Here is a 20174-nt window from a genome sequence, read left to right on the forward strand (position 1 = left end):
TATATATATACATACATACATACATACATATATATATATATATATATATACATATATATATATATATATATATATATATATATATATATATATATATATATATACACACATTTCGGTGTTAGGCAAAAGTGTTGAAGTGCAGAGTTGAAATCACACTGCAAAAAGTTGATTCAACTCTTAGAGTCAATTGTACGTAAGAGCTGGAGTCATTATCCAGTTTCAAGATCAGATTCATTTGCGACACAGCAAAGTTGAATTAAGTCTTTGATTGGCTGGAAATGTAACTGTACGGTGTCACCCTTCTTGGTTTTTAGTTAACTTGTTGGCACTTCGTTGAGTGTTGATTTAACACTGACAAGATTGGGACAATAGAAATACCAGCTTAGAGTTCAAATTGAGACTCACAAAGTCAATTTAACTCTGGAATTTTCTGTGTATATATATATATATATATATATATATATATATATATACACATGTGTGTGTGTGTACAACTCAAACAGCATTGTGATAGCTCTCTTCTGCAGGAAACACATGTCATGGTGAAGATGTGGCTTATGCGTGAAACAAGCTGTGATTAGAAAAGGGGGTAAAGTACTTGAGACACCAAGTGGTAACTATGAGGGAAAATTAAAAACTGAGTGTGCCGGGAAAAATCAGAGACTTGGTATTTGTGTTGTGGACCCAGAGAAGGGGTTGATGTGGATGCTGACGTATGAGGGGAAACAATATTGGACGTCTCCTTAAACGACTTCTTAAAATGAAAAACAAACAGTGACAGAGAGAGAGTATATTTTATTAATAATTGGTTCAACACAAATTACAGCATGCAGTTCGGGTACAATCCAAAGTAATGGTAACCTTAGAAATAGTAGATGCAAAGACCAATACACTTCATTTTAGTTGAGGACCAGCAAACAAACATATTGATCTGCTAGCCACTGCGGTCTGCAGATGATGTACCACACATATTATTAGCTTAAAGTAGAGGGCAAAAGTAATAAAGTCACATGTTTAATGAACTCAACTTCATTTCCCACACTAAGCGAAGCAAAGTAAGGGCCCGTTATGCCGTTTAGGCATGGTGGTCGGAACAAACCAGTGTCAACACTCACTGAAGTATGGGAAAAGATTTTTGTTCCAGAACCACAACTCTCTAATTGTGTGAAAACAGTAGATTTCACTATACAAGCACAGACTTCACATGCAGTGATGTACCGCACCTTCAACTATTCTCATGCAACATGAGGATGAAGGTCCGTACTCAAAGTGCATTGCCTGTAATACCTCACAGGAATATTTAAACTTAACCAACAGTTCAACGCAGTAGTCAACACGCCCGAACCTTTACCAGGTTCAGTAAAGTCCCCCCGGACACCAGTGTCTCCTGAACACCTCAAACACAGTGAGGTCAGTTGAACCACTGGAACAACAAACAGATGTTCAAACAACATCACGGTTAATATGCCGGATGTTGTGCAGACAGATCTCTACTGCTTGATGTCCGCACAGAATGTTGTTTCGCACCTTTTAGCAGAGTGCCATCGTGGTGAAACATCATATTACAAGCCGGAATAAATCACCCAACAAACAATCCCAGTGAATATATATTTCCAACTACCCTTCCACCACTGTGCGACAAGCCAACAGAGCGCTCTGATTGCTTTTGGGTTTAATGTGCCAATCAGATAAATAAGAGAAAGACTGCCTGGAGTTTGTCTATATGACTTCTCATTAGCCAGATGAGGCAGTAAAGATATAGGGTTAGTTGATGCGAACAATACTTCGACAATGTTTTAATACGTTGTCTCGTCGGGTGCATTTACGGACGGGGCAACTACTAAAATGAGCAGTGATGTTACAAGAGCCAGAGCAGAGTAAATAAGCTACATTTGACAACTTAATGCTTCATGCACTCTGGTAACGGCACATCGCGATCACCAGAGGAGTTGCTACTCAGCACATGTCACAGAAAGAAATCTGTGTCTAGCCAATTGCATGGCAGTCCATGTTAACTCGTGTTAACATGGATGGTTAAGTATTGTTTGGTATTAAAAGTTGGAATGAGCGAGCGTAGTACATTTTTTGGGTTACTTGAAATGATCCATATCCTGATCTCTAGCGCTTTTGGCACATCAACCAGCCCCATAACTTTACGAGTGACGCTCCAAATCAGTCATCCAAACAATCATTTTCCCTTCAAATTGCTGCATCAAAATATGCTGGAGAGTGACATCATTTATTCACTTCTTTTTCCAGTCACATTGAAAATACAGGAGACACACAAGTCACAAACATACTGTACAATTAGTGTACAGTATGCATTATGTGTGGTCATAATAATAATATTAATTAAGTAATTGGGACATGAATACATGTCCTAATCCTTTAATTTGCAGTTTATGGGCTGGATTATTCTGTAAACTACAGTATATTGCTGCAGATTATTGTATATTGCTTTTCCTGTGTTTTGAAAAGCTGCCTTCATGAACACTCCTTATTTTAATTAAAAGACAATCCCACATCATTAATCACCGATAGTGTGGATTATCATAATTCGCCATCGGCGTACACCTGCTGCTCTTCATGCCTGCAGCTTGCACAAAGAAGCCGACGAGCCGCTGGAGAAAAGCCAGAAAGCCGGATACACGGCTTCCGCGAAGGGGAAGACAAAGGAGTGGAAGGGGTACGCCCTGTCGGCCACGTTGTAGAACGTGGCCGTACCCTCCTCGCAATCCAACAGCACGCCCACGCGCTTTGGATTGCCGCTGACCAGCACGGTCTCGCTGCTGTTGTACCAAGCGGACAGCTTGACGTTGAACCACTCAACGCACCAGGACTGGGCGTTGCGGCCCAGGCGACTGGTGGGACCTTTGCGGTCAATGCTGCTGTAAGCCAAGCCGATGCCGATGAAGTTGTTGCTGCTCAGCTTGACCTCCCAGTAGTGGCGTCCTCTGGAGAAACCCTTGGAGGCCAGCACTTGGGAGCAGACGGAGAAGCGCTCGGGGGAGTCGGGGTAGTTTGTGGGTTCGTCAGACACAGAGGCCTTTGTGAAGCCCTCGCTCAGCACGATGCGTTTGTGGGCCGTCTTCGGATCCAAAGTTAGCACTGAACTATCTGAGAGGGGGCAGTGGACAAAAAGACCATTCAAAAGGGAGGGACGCTGGGGCGGGAAGTCACATGCTGCGCTCCTTCACTTACATTTCAGGAGCTCGCTCCTCTTTTCGGCTGATGTTATGTTCGGGGGAACGTCACACGTTTCTGCAACAGAACACAGAAAATCATTTTCTAACCAGACATATATACATATTATTCTCCATCACGACTCCGTAGCAATAGACAATCAGTGGAGTACTGAATATGATGGTGTCTACCTGGCGTCTCGTCGGACTCAGCTGCAGGAGTAAGGTCTTTGGATATGTCTTTCGCATTGAAGTCCAGCAGGTTCTCCATTGAAGCGTTTTGATTCCCTTTCCCCATATTGGGTTCTGTGGGTTTGGGAGGCTTTTGTTCTGAAAAGATGAAACATATAGTACCATTGTCATGTAGCTGCAATGATCATTTTGAGAATCAGTTAAGTGCAACCAACATACGTTCATTAAAACTCTTTTACAAACAATGACAGAGTGGAGGCAATAACACATTACAAAAACACTCTTCCCTCATCGATATAAAAAGGGTGAACAGAATATTAGAAATATGTCACAGTATATTGCAATAGAGTTCAATAGCACCAAAACTATTGTCCAAAGTGACCATTAAATTGAATTAACACCTAAAAACGTGTAAAAGTCATGAAGGTAACATTGGGAGTAATAGAAGAGACACTCCATCCACTTCTTTCAGTTCTAATCTGATCATTGAATTCATTATAAGTGCATCTGAGTGCAGATAATAACCTCATTTCAATATTAGACCTCTTTTTGAATAAAATGTGCAACTCATTGCAATTTTGCATTGCATTTCAATGTATTACAAAAACATTTATTTGAATAGTACATTAAGCGGCCTTCACATACAAACAGGTGTAGGAGTGTTAATTGTTAAAAAGTTTAAAAGTGCACAGCAATGCACGTTTGTTTGTCACGTTTAGTATTTCATGTTTGATTTTCTGATATCGCCTTATGACTCCTCTCTGGTTTTACTGGCTGCCTTTGGTTTTTCCCGCCGTGTGATTGTCTTTCCTGCCCTGATTCGTTCCACACGTGTCTCCTCACCCTGCCGTCTATGTGTATTCAGTCTCTAAGGTCTCCCTGTTGCGTTGCCAGTTTATTTTCTCGTGACTCGCCTCAATGGATTTGCTTACTGCTGTTTCCGGCCCACCTGAGGACTTTCAGCTCGTAAGCTTTTCTTTATCAAATTGTTGTGCTCTGCCTACTGCTTAAGATATTTACCCCATCCACCCCCAATTACCAATTGGGGGTGGATGGGGTAAATAACTAATTGTTACCAATTAGTATTATAATGAATACATTTACTTACTTTGAGGTTTCTTCTTTGTGGCTGGTTTGGTTTGGGGACCTGGACCCATCCATTGTGGATCTGAGGGGGAAGAAGTGAAGTTATTGATGAACACTAACGTGGAATAAAATCACTTTTATTTGACTTATGTCGGAACGCATTTTTAGTTGAACAGGTGAACATACCAGATGAGCTGTTAACAGGCAAAACTTCCTTATAAGCTCCCGAGAATGTGTCACATGTGCATTTTATTAGTCTTTTAATGATTTGTTTGGAATGAATAAAAGGTTACGCCAACCATTATATTACATTACAGGTCATTTAGCTGAGGCTTTTATCCAAAGCGACTTACAACTTACAACCAAACCAACCACCACACAACGACGAATCAATTTGAGGAATAATGTAAGATTAGTTATGTTAAGTTGTACTTTCATTTCTGATTCCACTATAAGTCAACTCACCATGAATGCCACTGTCAATATCTGCAACAAAATGGGACATGAATGGCTTCACTGTACGTTTTCAATGCATCTTGAATGGTAAAATGTCCCCACGGATGAATGAATGTAATGTAAGTTGTACAACCACAGTGCAGATTGGTGTGTTGTGTGTCGCTGTCAGCTTATCTAGTGTGTGATCGTATAATCATATCTTACTTGTCCTTTGTCGTGCCATAAAATGGGGATCCATATAAGGGCCTGGTGGATGCTGAGGTGGAATCCAGCCTCTATGTGGCTCCATGTAAGGCATACGAACTGGCTGGAAAAATGGCTGGATGGGTGGACGACCTGGACTGTGGGACCTCGGCGGTCTTTTCTGCTTCGGGTGCTTGGTTACTTCTGAAACAGTTGAGGTGAAACAAGGACACATTTTGTCAGATGCTTGAAGGCATTTTATCAAAACTTTATAAATGTAATTTTTTTTCTGGGACCCCATAAAGTTGTGCAGGAACGGGCGTGAATGTTTATCATACAAATAGGCAGATATTTTATAATATGAATATACCAGATTCTGGCTGAGATCCAGAACTTGCAGGTGCTGAGCCAGGAACTGCTTTTTCATCTGCGAATGATAAGCAGACTGGATTCACATAGCGATTCACACTGAGTAAGTTACGATACTACAGAGGTGGAGCTACTGGGGTCTCTCCCTCAAGAACATTACAATGTGGGAACAGTAGGAGGATCTCTCACTGAAAATGTACGCCCACCTTCACCTGGTTTGAGCATCAGCGGTCTGGCCTCAACAGGCTGTTTGAGGATCTCGGTCAGGTGCTCCTTCAGGAGAGCAGTAAAGGCCTGTGTTGCTGTCACTTTCTTGGAGTCTATGTTGATTCGCGGGGTGAAAGGTTCAAAGGTCGCAGCTTGGGGCAGGGTAAATGAAGCCTGAGAATAGAGCGACACATAGATGTTTTCTTGATAGGACAAATTAAGGTGAGATTTTCTGTTGTGGACGCAATATAAGGTACTTTAGTTTGAATGTAGGGGCCCCCAATATATCGTACACTTTTGCTGATATTAGTATTGTTTATGTGGGTATTACTTTCCAGAGCGGTACTTAAAATTGTTCCATCAAGCAATTTAAATATTTAATCACGATTAATCACATTTTTGTCATAGTTAACTCAAAATGAATCACAATTAAATTTGTATCTATTCTAAATGTCCCTTCATTTATCTTTTTCCAGAATTTTTTTTCATTTTATTGCTCTTATCAACATGGAAAAGTGCATTGGCTTTCTTTATGCAACTGTTTTTTTATTTGATTTATTTATTTATTTATATACAAAATAAAATCAGAAAGTGCACATCTCAGGTAAAGGGTTAGGGTTTTGTATGTACTTGGAAAAAAACGATTTACATGTTGATGAAAATGAATTTAATAGACGATCATATGTTGGTATGCTGTCGTGCTGGTGGGAGTACTACAAGATGAGGGGTGCTGGATTTGTTTTCTTTTCTACATGTTTTGGTGAGTGACATTTGTAGGACTGTCTCTCAAACAGGATCAAGTAGCTGTGTCACAACATAAATAAAAAAATAAATAAAGTTAATCTCGCGAGAAAATAATTGACGCCGTTAAAATGGGTTTGTGTTAATGCCGTTAATAACGCGTTTAACTGACAGCACTACTTAAAACACGAACTACGGATAAGTGCCGCATACCACAGCTTTAAAAAAAACAAAAACAAAAACGTTTCATTCAAATTTGGGCATTTTTGTCACTTTTCAAATTTTGAACGTCAGCGTCCGCGTTGATAATGCGCGTGGTCTCACCTGTAGGAAGGACTGAGTGTGGCACTGACTCAGCAGACTGTGGATCTCTTCCTTGGCTTTGCTCATGCTCACTAAGTTCTCGGAGAACTTCTTTGCGAGACCCTTGAGTTTGGTCTGACCGCCCTCCAGCTCGCGGTCCACCGAATTCACAGCCTCGTGCTCATCTCGTGACAACATGTCCCGCATATGCCGATACTCAGCTGCCAAAGCCGTCTTCCTGTTGGTCGCGGAGTCCTTGTGGACAATGGTGAGAAGATCCAAAAATAGGTAAAGTCAGGTAAACACACATTTAAAAACTCTCATTAATTAATCTAAAATAATAATAATTTAAATAATTAAAAACTATGGGTACTATTTGTGTGAATTACCTGTACATGTTACATTTTGAGTTACCTTTAGCTTGTTCTGCATGACCTCTATTTGAAGTATGACATTTTCATTCTTTGTGATCTTCCCATCAAGCAAATCCATTTTGTTCCTCAGGTCGGACTAGAAACAGAGAAAGATGAGTCATTCAATTATCACAGATGGATACAAACAATCAGGGTTAATTTTGCACATTTTTGGGGTCAAATGCTAACTTCAGTTTAAAAGGCACAAAGCAATCATGCCCACAATACTAAGCACGTCTCCTCTCTGGTCAAATCTCACATAATAAGAGAATTTCTATAACCAATAAGCCCGTAAATTGCTTTTGAAAACCCACACAGGACTACAAGAAAAAACTATACTTGACAGTAAATATTTTCTATAAGAAAAGTAGTCTTTTGCAACTACTCACAACAATGAATCCTGTGGGGGTGGACTTACCTCCTAAAAAATCCACTGATCTGACTAGTCTGGTCCATAGATCGATACAATTAAATAAGATTGATTTTAAACGGACAGATCTGGCACAAACACACGCACATACGGAGCACACCTCTATGATGTTCCTCTGCTCCTCGGGGGACGTGAAGGAGCAGCCTTTGTGCACCTGCTGCAGGCAGAGGCTGCAGATGGGGCGGCCGTGTTGGCTGCAGAAGAGCTCCATCAGCTTGTGGTGGTCCGGGCAGATCCGCTCCGACAGGTCTCCGATGGGCTGACTCAGCTGGTGGAGCCTAAACGTTGGGTTGTCCCGGTGAGGACGCAGGTGCTCCTCGCAGAAAGACGCCATGCAGGTGAGGCAGGTGTGCGTCGCCTCCGCCTGCATGCACGTATCGCAGCGTATGGCCTCCTGCTCCCCGACCCCGCATTCCTCCTTCTCCTTCGCCGGCGGGCCGGTCGCGCTCTTGCTGGTCCTCAGGTTGAAGGTCTCCACCACGGTGCTGAGGACCGTGTTCTTCTTCAGGTCCGGTCTGCTGGGGAAGAGGGTGCGACACTGAGGGCAGCTGTAGGAGTCCTTCCAGGTGGCGAGCAGGCAGTCCTGGCAGAAGTTGTGTCCGCAGGGGATGGTCACGGGACACTCGAAGGGACTCAGACAGATGCTGCAGGTCAGCTCGTCCTCCAGGCTCATCAGGGAAAAGGGACCCGCGTCCATTTCGGCCATGAGGAAGAGTCAGGTGAGGCTGCGGAGGGAGAAGGGGAGGGGCAGGGGGGAGAAACGAAACTTAACTCTGGAGCTCCAGGAAAACGAAAGTAAAGAGCTACGCGATACGAAAGGGAACAATTCTTAGTATCGACGTTTTCTCCAGTTTGTCATGTTCGCAAAATAACTGTGTGGTAACGTTAGATTTGACGGTGTTAAGCAGCAGTTCTTAAGACGACGTTTCAGCGCGACGCCGACTTCCGCATTCACTTTTTCGTTGACCAGGAATGACATAAAAACACGGAGAAGGCGCTCGGAAATAATAATATGGCGTTAGTTATTAGTCAAGTATGAACACATATACATCTTACCGTACCTTAAATCCTCGGGTGAATTGCTCGGACGATCTAGTCTTAACTTACACCTGTACAGATATGTTAGTATATAAACGGAGATTTTACTCTACTTCCTGGCGCGGATATTCTTTCTATAGTCCTCTGCTACTCTTTGGACGTGACCCGAGAGCCACGTCAACTCGCGCATGCGCGGTGCCGCTTTGTGCAGTGACGAGTGAGCATGTGCCTCAAACATGACGTAGCTGTTTGAAATGACAGAAAAACAGATCAAATGGTAATACAATCAGGTCAGGATATTTGGATTTAGAAAATAACTCAATGGACAAAAACGACAGATGTTTCAACAACTTTTAAAAATGTAATATACTTTACAGGACTCTGTTACAATTCTCTAGTCAAAAAAATAAATAAATAGAAAAGCAACAAAGTAGCCAACCATTAATAAAAAGGTATCATGTTTTTTTAACAATGGTCCACCACAAAATTCTATACTAGCCCATTTGTGCGGAGGAAATGCAAATGGAAACATCTTCACATTATAAATTCGACGTGAGGCTCAACATTGTCCATCAGTTTAGACTCTGTTTCAGCACAAAGCACCATAATATAACAGGCACGATCGGCCAGCAGCTTGGTGAGAAGGCAACAACTGTTGGCGCAATTATTAGAAAATGGAAGAAGTTCAAGATGACAGTCAATCTCCCTCGGTCTGGGGCTCCATGCAAGATGTCACGAGGTGACATCTTTTATGAAGATCATCAATGATCATCAGGAAGGTGAAGGATCAGCCCAGAACTACACGGCAGGACCTGGTCAATGACCTAAACAGAGCCGGCACCACAGTCTCAAAGACACCATTAGTAACACACTACGTCGTCATCGATCCGTCATAAATCCTGCAGCGCACACACGGTCCCCCTGCTCAAACCAGCGCATGTCCAGGCCCGTCTGAAGTTCACCGATGACCATCTGGATGACCAGTGTCAAATCAAATAGAAATTTTGCATAGTTTTTATTGACCTATTTAATGCAGGACTGAATTGCACATTCAAGCGGTGCCAAGGTATTCTGTATCTATTGGTGAATTAAAAAAAAAAAGATGTATGTGTGATATGTTCTTTTTTATTTCTTTTTTGTTACTTAAAGGTAATTGATCATTTGTCATATAAGCTTTGATGTTTGTGAATATTAACACAAAATGATCTGAGAGAAAAACTTTAGCATTTCCTTTATTCATCAGAAAACGTTTACAAGTTGCACATCTGCAGCCTGGATACAGTGAAAGCTGAAATGCAGACAAATAATATTCTCCTCAAATCTGTTCTAAATCTGTTCATAAAATAGACTTACAGGTGCTGTGACTTTGTGTGTATTTTCACAAATGTATTATACTGCAACTTTAAATCCTTTTACTGTTGGAATTCAGTTGCTGTTGATGAGTGACTTTTCAGGACTCGGTGTGTGGTTTTGGCCACCGCTGTTGGCCTCTCTGAGTTGTTGAAGGTCCTTCAGCAGGACTGCAAACTGCTCCTCCTGTGGACACATAGAAAAGAGACATATACATATATTCATCCCAAATGCAATTTGACCACCGTATACAATCGAAGAAGGGTTTTCTCCAAACAATACTTCATGTTATGGAAAAGATGCATTATTTATTCAACCGGAGGTGAAATATTTAAGAGGGCATCAAACACACTTGGTCCCTTCATTTGGATTCAAAGAATCATAACTCGCGTTGAACCAAAAAAGTAGTGGAATTCGTTGAAATCATGCTTTTCACCTTGAAGCAGCAGGATTTAACAAATCAAACTCAGCATGACCTGTGTTTGACTGACATGTGAAAATATGAATACATAAAAAGTGAATTATGAGATAAACTGAACATCTGCTCATTCCTTCCGCTTACCATTATGTTCATTCTCTCGGCTGCTGCAATGGCAACATTTAGCTTCCTCTCATCTTCCTCCCTCTCCTCCTCAATCACACCAAGTCTGTGACAGAAGATACGTTGATGCAGACAAGAACCCCAAAACGCTATGAAACTATCTTATCATTTACTGCTGAGCGGGAATAACAGTTACAACTCAGCAGTGTTGGCAAAAATCTTGAGTCTTGAGACTAATTCAAGTTAGGAATTGTGCGATGCAGTACTGTTTTACCTGAAGGTGGCACTGGCGAGCTGATCTTCGCGGACAGCCAGTTGATTCCGGATCTCGGTCACCTCAGCCTGCAGCATTACATTCTGGTCCTGGCTTTGGATAATGAAGTCCTCCAGGCGCTTTGCCATGTCCAGCTCACGCTCGGTTACCTGCTCTATCCCCAGGCGGAGCTCTGATAGCTCCTGGGCATGCTGGGATGTGAATGACATTAGATTAAATTCCTTTTCATTAGCCACATTAGGCCAGAGGTGGGGTACACCCTGAAGAAGTTGCCGGTCAATCGCAGGAATGACAGCCATTCACGCTCACATTCATACCCACATGCATTAAAGAGTCAGCAATTAACATAAGCTGCATGCTTTTGGAGCTCAATATGGCGCCGGTAAAACAAGCAAACTACACACAGAAAAAGGCCCCACCAGGCTAGCAAGACCCTGACGCTGTACATTTTCTAAAATGTAATGCTGAGATCTTACACTGTACAACTAGGATTGTGTCACTGTAGAGGGTATTAGGTTTGACATACCCTATCGAGCAAGTTGAACGGCTCATTCTCAGGCTTCATCTCACTTGACTCCCTTTTGTGGCTGACTTTGATCCATGGAACTGGCGCAGGTGAACGTTTGATACTGCCAATCTGAAACAAGAGCAGAGATAGTCAACTTGATTCCTTCTAATTAACCACACAAAGTCACACTATCTCACTGCTTACATGGGTGCATAATCCGCTGAGTTCAGTAACCCTAATTGTCAAACTAGGACCACTGTTCCTCTTTGTACTCACAGTATTTGGTGATGAGATAAGTGGTTGGTTGGTCTTCATCTCTTGCTCATTGTCAGCTGTCGGCAGAGTTTCAGAACTCGTCTGCCTCTTCAAGGTATGTTTTGCTTGACCTGGACGTCTGTGTGGAGCACTCTGAGTTCTAGTGACTGGTTTCCTCGCTTTCATACTCCTTCGAGTCCGGCCATCCCTATCGATGTAATCAATTAATAAATATATTACTTATTTAAGTGCCTTACATAAAATGATGCGACAGCAATCAATAGATTAAATGCTCTGAAAGAAAGAAGCATAAAATCAATGGACAGGTGGTTGGATGAGTGTGTAAATCATAGGTTAAACTTAAGAGAAAGTCAGAAATGGGCTTCGTATACAACTGTCGTACACATCTCGTAGAGATTTGGAGTCCAAAGGAAGCTGTTGGAGGGATGATTGGTGAGGGCTGTACTTAGCCAAGTCTTTAGGAGGAATGTACATTGGCTTGGCTGGTCCCATGTGGCTGCAAGAAAGAGACAGCTGAGTAACATTCAACATCCCAATGTCCAATTTTACAAAGCATTGAAAATGTTGTCCCTAACATACCTGCTAATCATGATCCGATGTGTTTCTGGACCAAGTGACTCTGTAATCTGATTCAGAATTGAAGGCAGAGGGTGCAGCTTTTCAATTGTGTCCTGAGGGAGAAACGAGCTGCATGTTAGGTCCCATTTAGTACACTCTTTGAACATCCGGCCAGTACCTTGATAGGAGAAATGCTATTAAGGCAAGCTGAACATGAAATCATCTATCAAGTTGTTGTCAATTATGCCACAGTACATCTGGAGCTAGGCCGGCAGATTGAAATGAATCACAAATATCCATCTTTTTATCCACAAAGTATCTGGATACAGACACCACTATCAGATGTAACAGTATGATAAGCAGGTAATTGGAGACATATCCTGTTTGGCGTCTAATGGTACTTTCACTGTATTATTCACCAAATTGACTCATTGACTCATTGACTCATTGCAACTGAAAACCACACAGTATGCAAAACAGAATACTGGTTCTATCATACACAAGCTTAAAGTTCATTTAAACACAACTTTTAAATATGCATTAGTTTCACAACCCTTTATAACAACCAACCAAACAAACTAGACTCAGGTGTTTTCTGTCCTACCTGGTCCCTCTGATGGATGATGTCCACCAGAAGGCCATGGAGAATAGCCAAGCGTAGAGGCAGATCCACATAACCATCGAAGGAAGACATTGGGATCTCTGTGTCTGAATTTGACACTGTTTGTAGAAAACCTCTCATTCCGTCCCAGTGCTGCTGCAGGAATTCATTCATGAAGCTCATGTACTCCTCCTTCTCTCCAAACCTTGATTAGAACAAATTATCATTAATCTACTTAAGCCATTTAGTGTGAAATAAGTATATTCCTTATTCTAATTTAATATCTTGGCAGATAAGAAGCCACCCACAGGGTGAAGTTGGCCAGATTCTGGATGACTTTGGCAGTTAAGGTGAGGGTACGCAAGATGTTTGGCTCTGGATATGGCTGCGCCAGGCCAAAGAGGGAAGGGCTGAGGATAGCAGGGCACAAGAATCGAAGGAAGAGAGAAGCCGAGATGAGACGCTGGCCAATCTCCGGTCTGCCCTGGTCTTCACACAGCTCCACCCAGCTAGAGAAGATCTTGTTTAACTCTTCAGGAAAGGGTCTGGGGGGGAAAACATTTTTTAAGCATCAACCTTGTGAATTGCAATTTTCCTCAGCACAAATAAGAGCGTAAACATTGAATATTAGATTAGATATTTTATGAGGAGTTCTCTTCTCTCACCCGTGGGTTTCAATAATCTTCTGCACCACCTCCTCACAGGCTTCCATCAGCTGCTTCTGGTTGTTTGACAAGTCAGAGCCATGGCATTTACGAGGGTCAACTTCACAGTTCTCCACCGAGGCGTAAAGACGGGAGATGAAGTCCCCTGCGGTGAAAAGACAGCACAGAGTTTGTTTTAAACAGAGCACCGGTCTATGCCAATTATAAGACGCCCCTTTTACCATTAAGCTTCCCCACCTAGTGTGACAATGAGGTACTTTTGGCCGACCAGCTTCATGTACTCATCTATGGCTTTAGTGGCCAATGTGTTCTCTCTGAAGATCATTGCCTCCTTCTCCCCAAGACGCTCCACCTCTGCACTGCCCAGATCGAGGAGGAATTCCTGAAGAACACACATTTAGATGTTTTGTTATTCCTTTTTGTTGTATTTTTTGGTACAATCAGCTTATGTGAATTCTATTTGAGACTCCACCTTGGCTTTGCCAATGCTCTGCAGCACATGGACCAGAGCTCCTGCCAGCTCTTCCTTTGCCTTGACATTCAGAAGTGGCTCCAGATTTCTGGACATTTCCACATAATCCACAGTCACATACTCGGCAAATTCTTTGTATTTCTCCATGGGCAACACTCTCAAATTCTGAAAACGGGCCTTGATGCGGAGTGAAGCCTGTGGACCCAGCAGTTCTTTGCTCCCTACTGTGCCTGAGGCCTTGTATGGGGTAATTGGATACCATTTCTCCTGATAGGTTCTCCCTTGTATCTCCGCTAAAGGTATGGCCACACTGCCCAGCGGGTGCAGGCTGGATTCATCTCTTGAGTGGCGCTTTTTCTTGGGGTCTTCTTCTCGGAAGAGGTGCAGTGTGATTTGGGACACACAGGGCAGGTTGTCTAGCTCAAAGAATTCACCCCAGAATAGCTGACACCCTCCTACCACACCTCCACTGGCTCCCAGACCTCCTGAAGACCCAGTAGAGCTGTCTCCCGCAAGGCTTGAGCGATCGGGTGGCTTGCCGACAGCTTGGCTGCTGGTGCGGGCGAACAGGGTGCCGTCCAGGTGTACCTCGCAGTAATAACTCCGTTTGGATGGCAGGTCCTTGGCTTCATTTACCCACAGATTGAGGGAGTTCTCTGTGCGCTCGATGTTATCCTGTGAACAGAGATGCATCGATCTTGCTTTAGGAAGATTTTGATTAAAGGGAATGCATTGCATTAGAAGAAGTGGCCGATGGTTTACCTTGTTGGGTTGGGCAGCCCTTCTCAGGTCTTCAATCCATCGATCACGTTCGGCAGCAGAGGAGCATCCAAAGCAATGGGTGTTCTCTGAGTTTATCACCTACATTTAAACCACCTTGTTAGCCTTACTAGAAAGTGGAAAGTATATTTCACAATATGATGCTTCATGAGTAGTCTGTATCTCAGACAGAATGCACCAGTAAAAGTTTACCTCAAAGCAGTACTTCTCCCCCAAAATGGAGCTGTGGACCGGCCGGATGACCGTGCTTGTGTCTGCACTCAGATCTAGACTCCCCAATGCACTGACTGGAATTGAAACAGACTCCCGGGAACCGTAGTGCCTTAAAAATAGTCAACGTTTTAGTCAAAAGTCAAATCAAGCGTAATACAATTTACTTTCAGCTTTAATGCCCATTATTAAAGCCCATGGGACATATGGGATGATACATTTTTGATAGATTATATGTCAACAATTACTCCATCGGGGTTTAAAAGAAGGATTTCTAGAGATTGGATTGATTGCTGACATTCATCGTCAGTTTTTTTCCCTTGAATAAAATATTACAGGGACCTTTACCTGCTTCCTTTGTTTAGTCCTTTAGGGTTATTTTGGCTGTTGCTGTTCCTCTTGGCCCTGTTCTCGAGACGCCGCTTGATCAGTGCCTAATGACAAAGAACGCAAGCGCGGCGTTTTAGGGAAATTATGGGTTACGTCAACAGGAAATGCAGGGGAAGCAGTTATCTCTGTTGTGTATGTTACTCACCCTCACACCGCCATCTTGATTCTTTGGTCGAGCGCCACCTGGTGACCCCGCATGTTCAGGGCTACATTCTGAGTGTTGGGAGGAAATTAACTGTTGTAATAATGTAATTTCTATGTCAATTCTGGACATCGTGCGTTTGTTTAACACAGGAAGGCAATTATAAACGAAGAAATATTTTCTATAAAGTCTTTCCTTTTGGGGTTTGAGGTCAGTAATTTGAATGTGAATCGTTTCCAGGCATATATATCTACAACACATTTTTAATAGGGTTCAAAACCCTCCAGAGATGCTGTGCTGTCACTGCTCCAACACAAACACCAGCACTAAAAGACTAAACCCTCAAACCCTTAGTTGAAGACATAATATTAGCAAATACCTTCATATTTGTCAATAAAGGATGTGGTGTGCAGCTGTCCTTGGGGCTGTCAAAGTAAACTTGACTAAGTTGGTAGACTTCGCTAGAGGATAATATTAAAACCCGTTGAAAGCTTTCTGCCTTGAGTTCTTCTTTTTTTGTCGCTTCAGTGTATTTTTTTAAACCCTTCCGTTGTATGGTAAAGATGTCTTTAAAATCAAAGATGGGAGACTAAAAGTTTAAAACCTAAAGTTCAGACGGATTTTCCTTACCGAAAGCCCCACCACAAACAATCCAGTGTCTAAATCCCATCATGTAGTCCGCAGTTGTTCCACAGTCTTGTTACTTTGATCTCAAGTGGTGCTGGCCTTTTTTAACAGTCCACAAAGATCAGCCTTCTGTCTTCATCATTATGAAAATGAAAAAAGCCAACCAGCCGAAAACAATACAGCATCCATCACTTGCGTGCACCTTCTTCATTAACAGAACGCCTTGAATAGGAGCAAACACTGACTATGCCCTCACCCTCCCTACCAGATCTCGACTGTCGGAACACCCAGGCGAGATGTTATCTTCCCCCAAAATACGTAGGGGAAGTAATTTGTCTCTTGCACACATAAACATTCAGTCATTTCCTCTGTGAATTTCTGCAGAATTATACAACGTGTAGGTCATACTTTTTCTGAATGTTTTCTGTGTGTGATTGACATATTAACCTGTGTCGATATCAATAAGGTTCTGCATGCTGAGGTTGGACAGGCAGCTGCTGACTCGGTTTCGTGTCCACATCATTGGCTGAGAAAGACGGACACACACACACACACACACACACACACGCGGACATATTTCATTATGTAACTGGAAGTGCGGTGCTTACGTCCTCTTTTCACATTTGATGCAGATGTAACACATTTTGGTGAGCTATGGGGAGTTGGGGCGTGTACGTGTGTGTTGGTACCTCTTCATCCGGAGAAATTAGAATTTGTCCATCTTCGAGGATGCAGTTGCTAATGTCCCACAAGGGCAGCTCCTGAGCCGGGGCCCAATGTAGTCTTGGGAGTTGAGCAGGTAGGTCCTCCTCCAGATCTGATACACAAACAGACGTGCACCCACACACTGATGTTCTTCACCATGCAGCTTTTGCTGAATTGCTTTGAGCCAATGGACACTATATGATCACATCTGATTTCTCGCACTCTGGCGCACAAACCATATAGTCAAACAATAAATGTCAATAGTGCATGGCCGCTGGCCCTTGTTTGCTTATTTTTGTGGTAATAATGGCTCGATGGGACTCATCTCCCTAAAGACTGTCCCACTCCCGTTTGAGGATTTACTAGCGTTACTGATGCTATCGCTGTCTTTTCATGACAAACCAGAACTAGCTAGTGACATCCTGTGGGGCCCTGTTCTCCCTTGGCATACTCATCCTTTGCGTTTGAAGTATTTGTTTGACACATTAGGTTTCAATTTAGTTTTTTTCAATAAACTCAATGTTCCATGATGTTTTAGCTCAAAAACAATAATCTTATCGCTAACTTTAAAAAGTTAGATGGACAAAAAACAATTTGAACAATAATACATCCATGAATATGTGTATGTAATGTAGTGAATGATATTTTCTTATTGTTTATTAATCCAAATCTTTTACAGTTGGATGCTCTTTGCTCGGTGTGTTCATAACGATTCACATCGTTTCTGCAGTCTCAGTTAGCTGAGGCCCAAAGATCAACTTTGCGAGGATTGCGAGAGCCCTGTTGCAGTAAAACAAAAGGTTTTCTAAATGGACTTTGGAAATCCTGACACTTCCCCCACAAAAGGACAGTTCCATAAAGTAACTTTACATTTATTTTGTTCACTTTTGAATGCTATTTTTGTAAAAGAAAATGAACACAGCTCAGTGACATAGAGTACAGCTCATTCAACATCTGATTACATGTAGGATTTTAATGACTAGCCTGTTTAGCTTTGAATTCCTTCTCGGCAGGGCGGAAGTTTCCTGTGATCGTGGTTAGTAAATTCTTCTGTCGAAAGTAGCGGTATTACTCGCTGCTTTTCGTCTGTTACGGCCATATTTCATTGTCACGTTTCTGCAGTTATGACCTTCAAAAGAAGGATTCTGTTTTTTGCCACATTGAGGGCCAGAACTTATAAAGAAGCTCTGGGTTCTGCTGGTCTGCTAGTTTTAGCCTTTTTTTCAGTGGGGGAGAAAATGTGCCAATATTTAGCATAAACTGATTCTTAATTTCTGTGTTTGAAAAAACAGCAGTTGCTAATGCTGCGGGTTATTCAAAACTCTTTTTCTTCACACATTTGTGATTTTGACTTCCAATTTGTTGCATGTCTATAAATCTTTAGTTGAGAATACTGGTTTGTTTTCTTGAGGTTACCACATATGCAAGTCGTTCTATACAGTCGTCAGTTTCCAAAATAATGAATTATGTTTTTTGAATGGACACATGACTAGCTTTCTGTGGTGGAGAAATAAGTTTCAGTATCTGAAAATGTTGCCAAAAAAGTCTTAAGTTCATGCCATTAGTTTTGTAGACATTCTAATATATATTTATGTTGTAGATAATTCTCTGTTACTACTGGTTTGTTCTGTTGCTCCGTTATCTTATTTTGAGTTAGTCAGCTTTGATATTAGGTTGGGTTTTATTTCTGGATTTGTCAAAAATTGCACTCTCAAAAGCACAACAGCCCTATTCATCATGTGTCATTGTGAAGTCAGGGTTACTGGGGTTACCTTGCAGTAATGCTGGGGTGCTGTTCCGGCTCTGCAGCCTGGGCCTTTTTAGCTTTTGGGACACCGTCCTCAGGTACTTTTTAAGCAGCGCCCCTCCGCCTGCTCTCTGGGAGGGTTCGGTGGTGGAGGAGACCCCTTGGGCCTCTGTAGCGGCTGCCGGTGATGCTGCCTGAGCTGAGCCGGCAGAGCTGGAGGAAGTGGACATGGCTGCAAAAAGTGACCCCGGAGGCTCCGACAGAGCCCTTCTGAAGGGGTTCTTTCTGGCACCTTTATCCGGCTTGACTCCATCGCCGCCTTTCCCACCGGATGAATGTTTGTCTCCAGGGTCCTCGCTCAGGGCCTTGCGCCAGTTCTGCATCTTGCTCCATTTGTTGGTAGAGGTCTTCTGGCTCTTGTCGATAGTAGATGTGCAGGAAGCTGTTCCTTCATCCCCATCTTCTTTCGGGTCATTGAGTTTCCCCTTGGAGCCGGTGTGCCACTTGTACGTGTGCAGGGGGTCGGTGGTCTCAGAGGTTTGTCCTTGGGGAGGCTCTCCAGACAATTCCTTTTCTCTCTCTGGTAATCCCTGCTCCTTCGGTGGTTGTTGAGCTGAAGCCTCAACATCTTTCTCCTCGGTGCCCATTTCTAGATGTGAAAGATGTGTGACTCACGCTTCTCCTCTCAAGGACGCATAAATCCAAATTAGAACTAAATTGTCTTAGTAGGAGATCCCACCTTTTTTCGCTTCCGGTTCACTGCTATCTTTGAGACGTCGTTGCTAAGGATGTCAAAGTAGTCGGTGCCTTCACTGGTTCGCTCTCTCTGCTTCTCTCGTTTCCTGTCTTGCCAAATGTTATCCGGCAACAATATGCTGCTAGCTGCTCTGTGTGGGGTTGTTTGCTGCAGCGCCGAGTCCCTCTTACTCATAGAGCGCTTACTTCCTCGTGAAATGGCACAGAGATGTATATTTTTTTAATCTAGGTTCGATGTTTTCTCTTAATACTTCCCTTCTTTCTCCCTTCCTGTTCTGCTTTCGTCAAAGGTATTGGTCCAAATGAAGTCTGACGGCTTGTTGAATAAGCACATGATCCAGGATCTTGAAGAAATAAAGAAAGTAATGCAGATATTTTTTTTCAAGTGGGATTTGATATGCGTAGTTGAGCTCTACCACAAACGAACCCTGCTTGTCTCTCTTCTTGAGTCATTTAGTGAGTCACATTGTGAGTGTTCATTTAAATGAAGAAGGACGTGTCTTCATCCCTACTATCTCTTCTGTAGTGCATGAAAATCTCCCGAGATACTTATTGATTGACAAATACTGTGATTTTTCAGAATTGTACTTATAGTAACACCAATACCACAGTTCATTTACTGATCAATAAAGAAGTAAAAGGGTGTCAGTGTGCACTTGTTGTCAGATACCTGTGGGTGGGTGTAGGTCTGTTGACTGTTGAGAACCGTTTCCTGTCACAGCGAGGCTGCGCATCCTGCCGAGATTGGCTTGTCAGACTCTGAGAAACCACTTCCTGCAGTCATGCTACTCTCTGCTCGTACACACCTGCAGGGCACGCTTCTGTGTCCCAGCCTGCCGAGAGGTCAACGTCACATTATGCCTGGTGGGTAGAATATGAGTGGATAGCAAGTTACTGATGCCACTGCAGAATTCTACATATTTTCTGTAATATCAGCATATGAATTAAGTTTAAGACAAATACCACTCAAGA

At 42.7% G+C, this 20174-nt stretch overlaps 2 protein-coding genes across 7 annotated transcripts; both read right to left on the reverse strand.

Annotated features, from left to right (window-relative positions):
• Window positions 1–775: 775 nt before the first annotated feature.
• On the reverse strand, window positions 776–9093 carry trim25 (tripartite motif containing 25). Of its 4 annotated transcripts, none has more exons than XM_040186273.2 (12): window positions 8624–9093; window positions 7663–8287; window positions 7134–7229; window positions 6741–6974; window positions 5681–5849; window positions 5470–5526; window positions 5121–5303; window positions 4926–4946; window positions 4483–4542; window positions 3375–3512; window positions 3202–3261; window positions 776–3117 (listed from the first exon to the last, which is right to left on the reverse strand). In XM_040186273.2, the coding sequence occupies exons 2-12, from the start codon at window positions 8266–8268 to the stop codon at window positions 2585–2587; spliced, it is 2157 nt and encodes a 718-aa protein (XP_040042207.2). In that variant the 5' UTR covers window positions 8269–8287; window positions 8624–9093; the 3' UTR covers window positions 776–2584. The 4 variants fall into 4 exon arrangements, with proteins under 4 accessions (XP_040042207.2, XP_040042206.2, XP_040042210.2 ...); XM_040186272.2 differs by having other exon boundaries at window positions 5675–5849; XM_040186276.2 differs by lacking the exon at window positions 4926–4946.
• Window positions 9094–9816: 723 nt separating this feature from the next.
• rasal3 (RAS protein activator like 3) lies at window positions 9817–19916 on the reverse strand. 3 transcript variants are annotated; one of them, XM_078108930.1, is made up of 20 exons: window positions 19873–19916; window positions 18472–19546; window positions 16684–16811; window positions 16442–16520; window positions 15371–15438; window positions 15184–15269; window positions 14818–14947; window positions 14608–14706; window positions 13846–14520; window positions 13611–13755; window positions 13374–13518; window positions 13017–13253; window positions 12712–12913; window positions 12129–12220; window positions 11932–12045; window positions 11550–11736; window positions 11292–11402; window positions 10766–10956; window positions 10513–10597; window positions 9817–10136 (listed from the first exon to the last, which is right to left on the reverse strand). In XM_078108930.1, the coding sequence occupies exons 2-20, from the start codon at window positions 19091–19093 to the stop codon at window positions 10026–10028; spliced, it is 3507 nt and encodes a 1168-aa protein (XP_077965056.1). In that variant the 5' UTR covers window positions 19094–19546; window positions 19873–19916; the 3' UTR covers window positions 9817–10025. The 3 variants fall into 3 exon arrangements, with proteins under 3 accessions (XP_077965056.1, XP_040042204.2, XP_040042205.1); XM_040186270.2 differs by having other exon boundaries at window positions 18472–19902; XM_040186271.2 differs by lacking the exon at window positions 19873–19916 and having other exon boundaries at window positions 15998–16520; window positions 18472–19143.
• Between the last annotated feature and the right edge of the window lie 258 nt (window positions 19917–20174).

This window comes from Gasterosteus aculeatus, chromosome 9 (genome assembly GCF_964276395.1).
Source record: "Gasterosteus aculeatus chromosome 9, fGasAcu3.hap1.1, whole genome shotgun sequence".
In the NCBI taxonomy this organism is placed as follows: Eukaryota; Metazoa; Chordata; class Actinopteri; order Perciformes; family Gasterosteidae; genus Gasterosteus; species Gasterosteus aculeatus.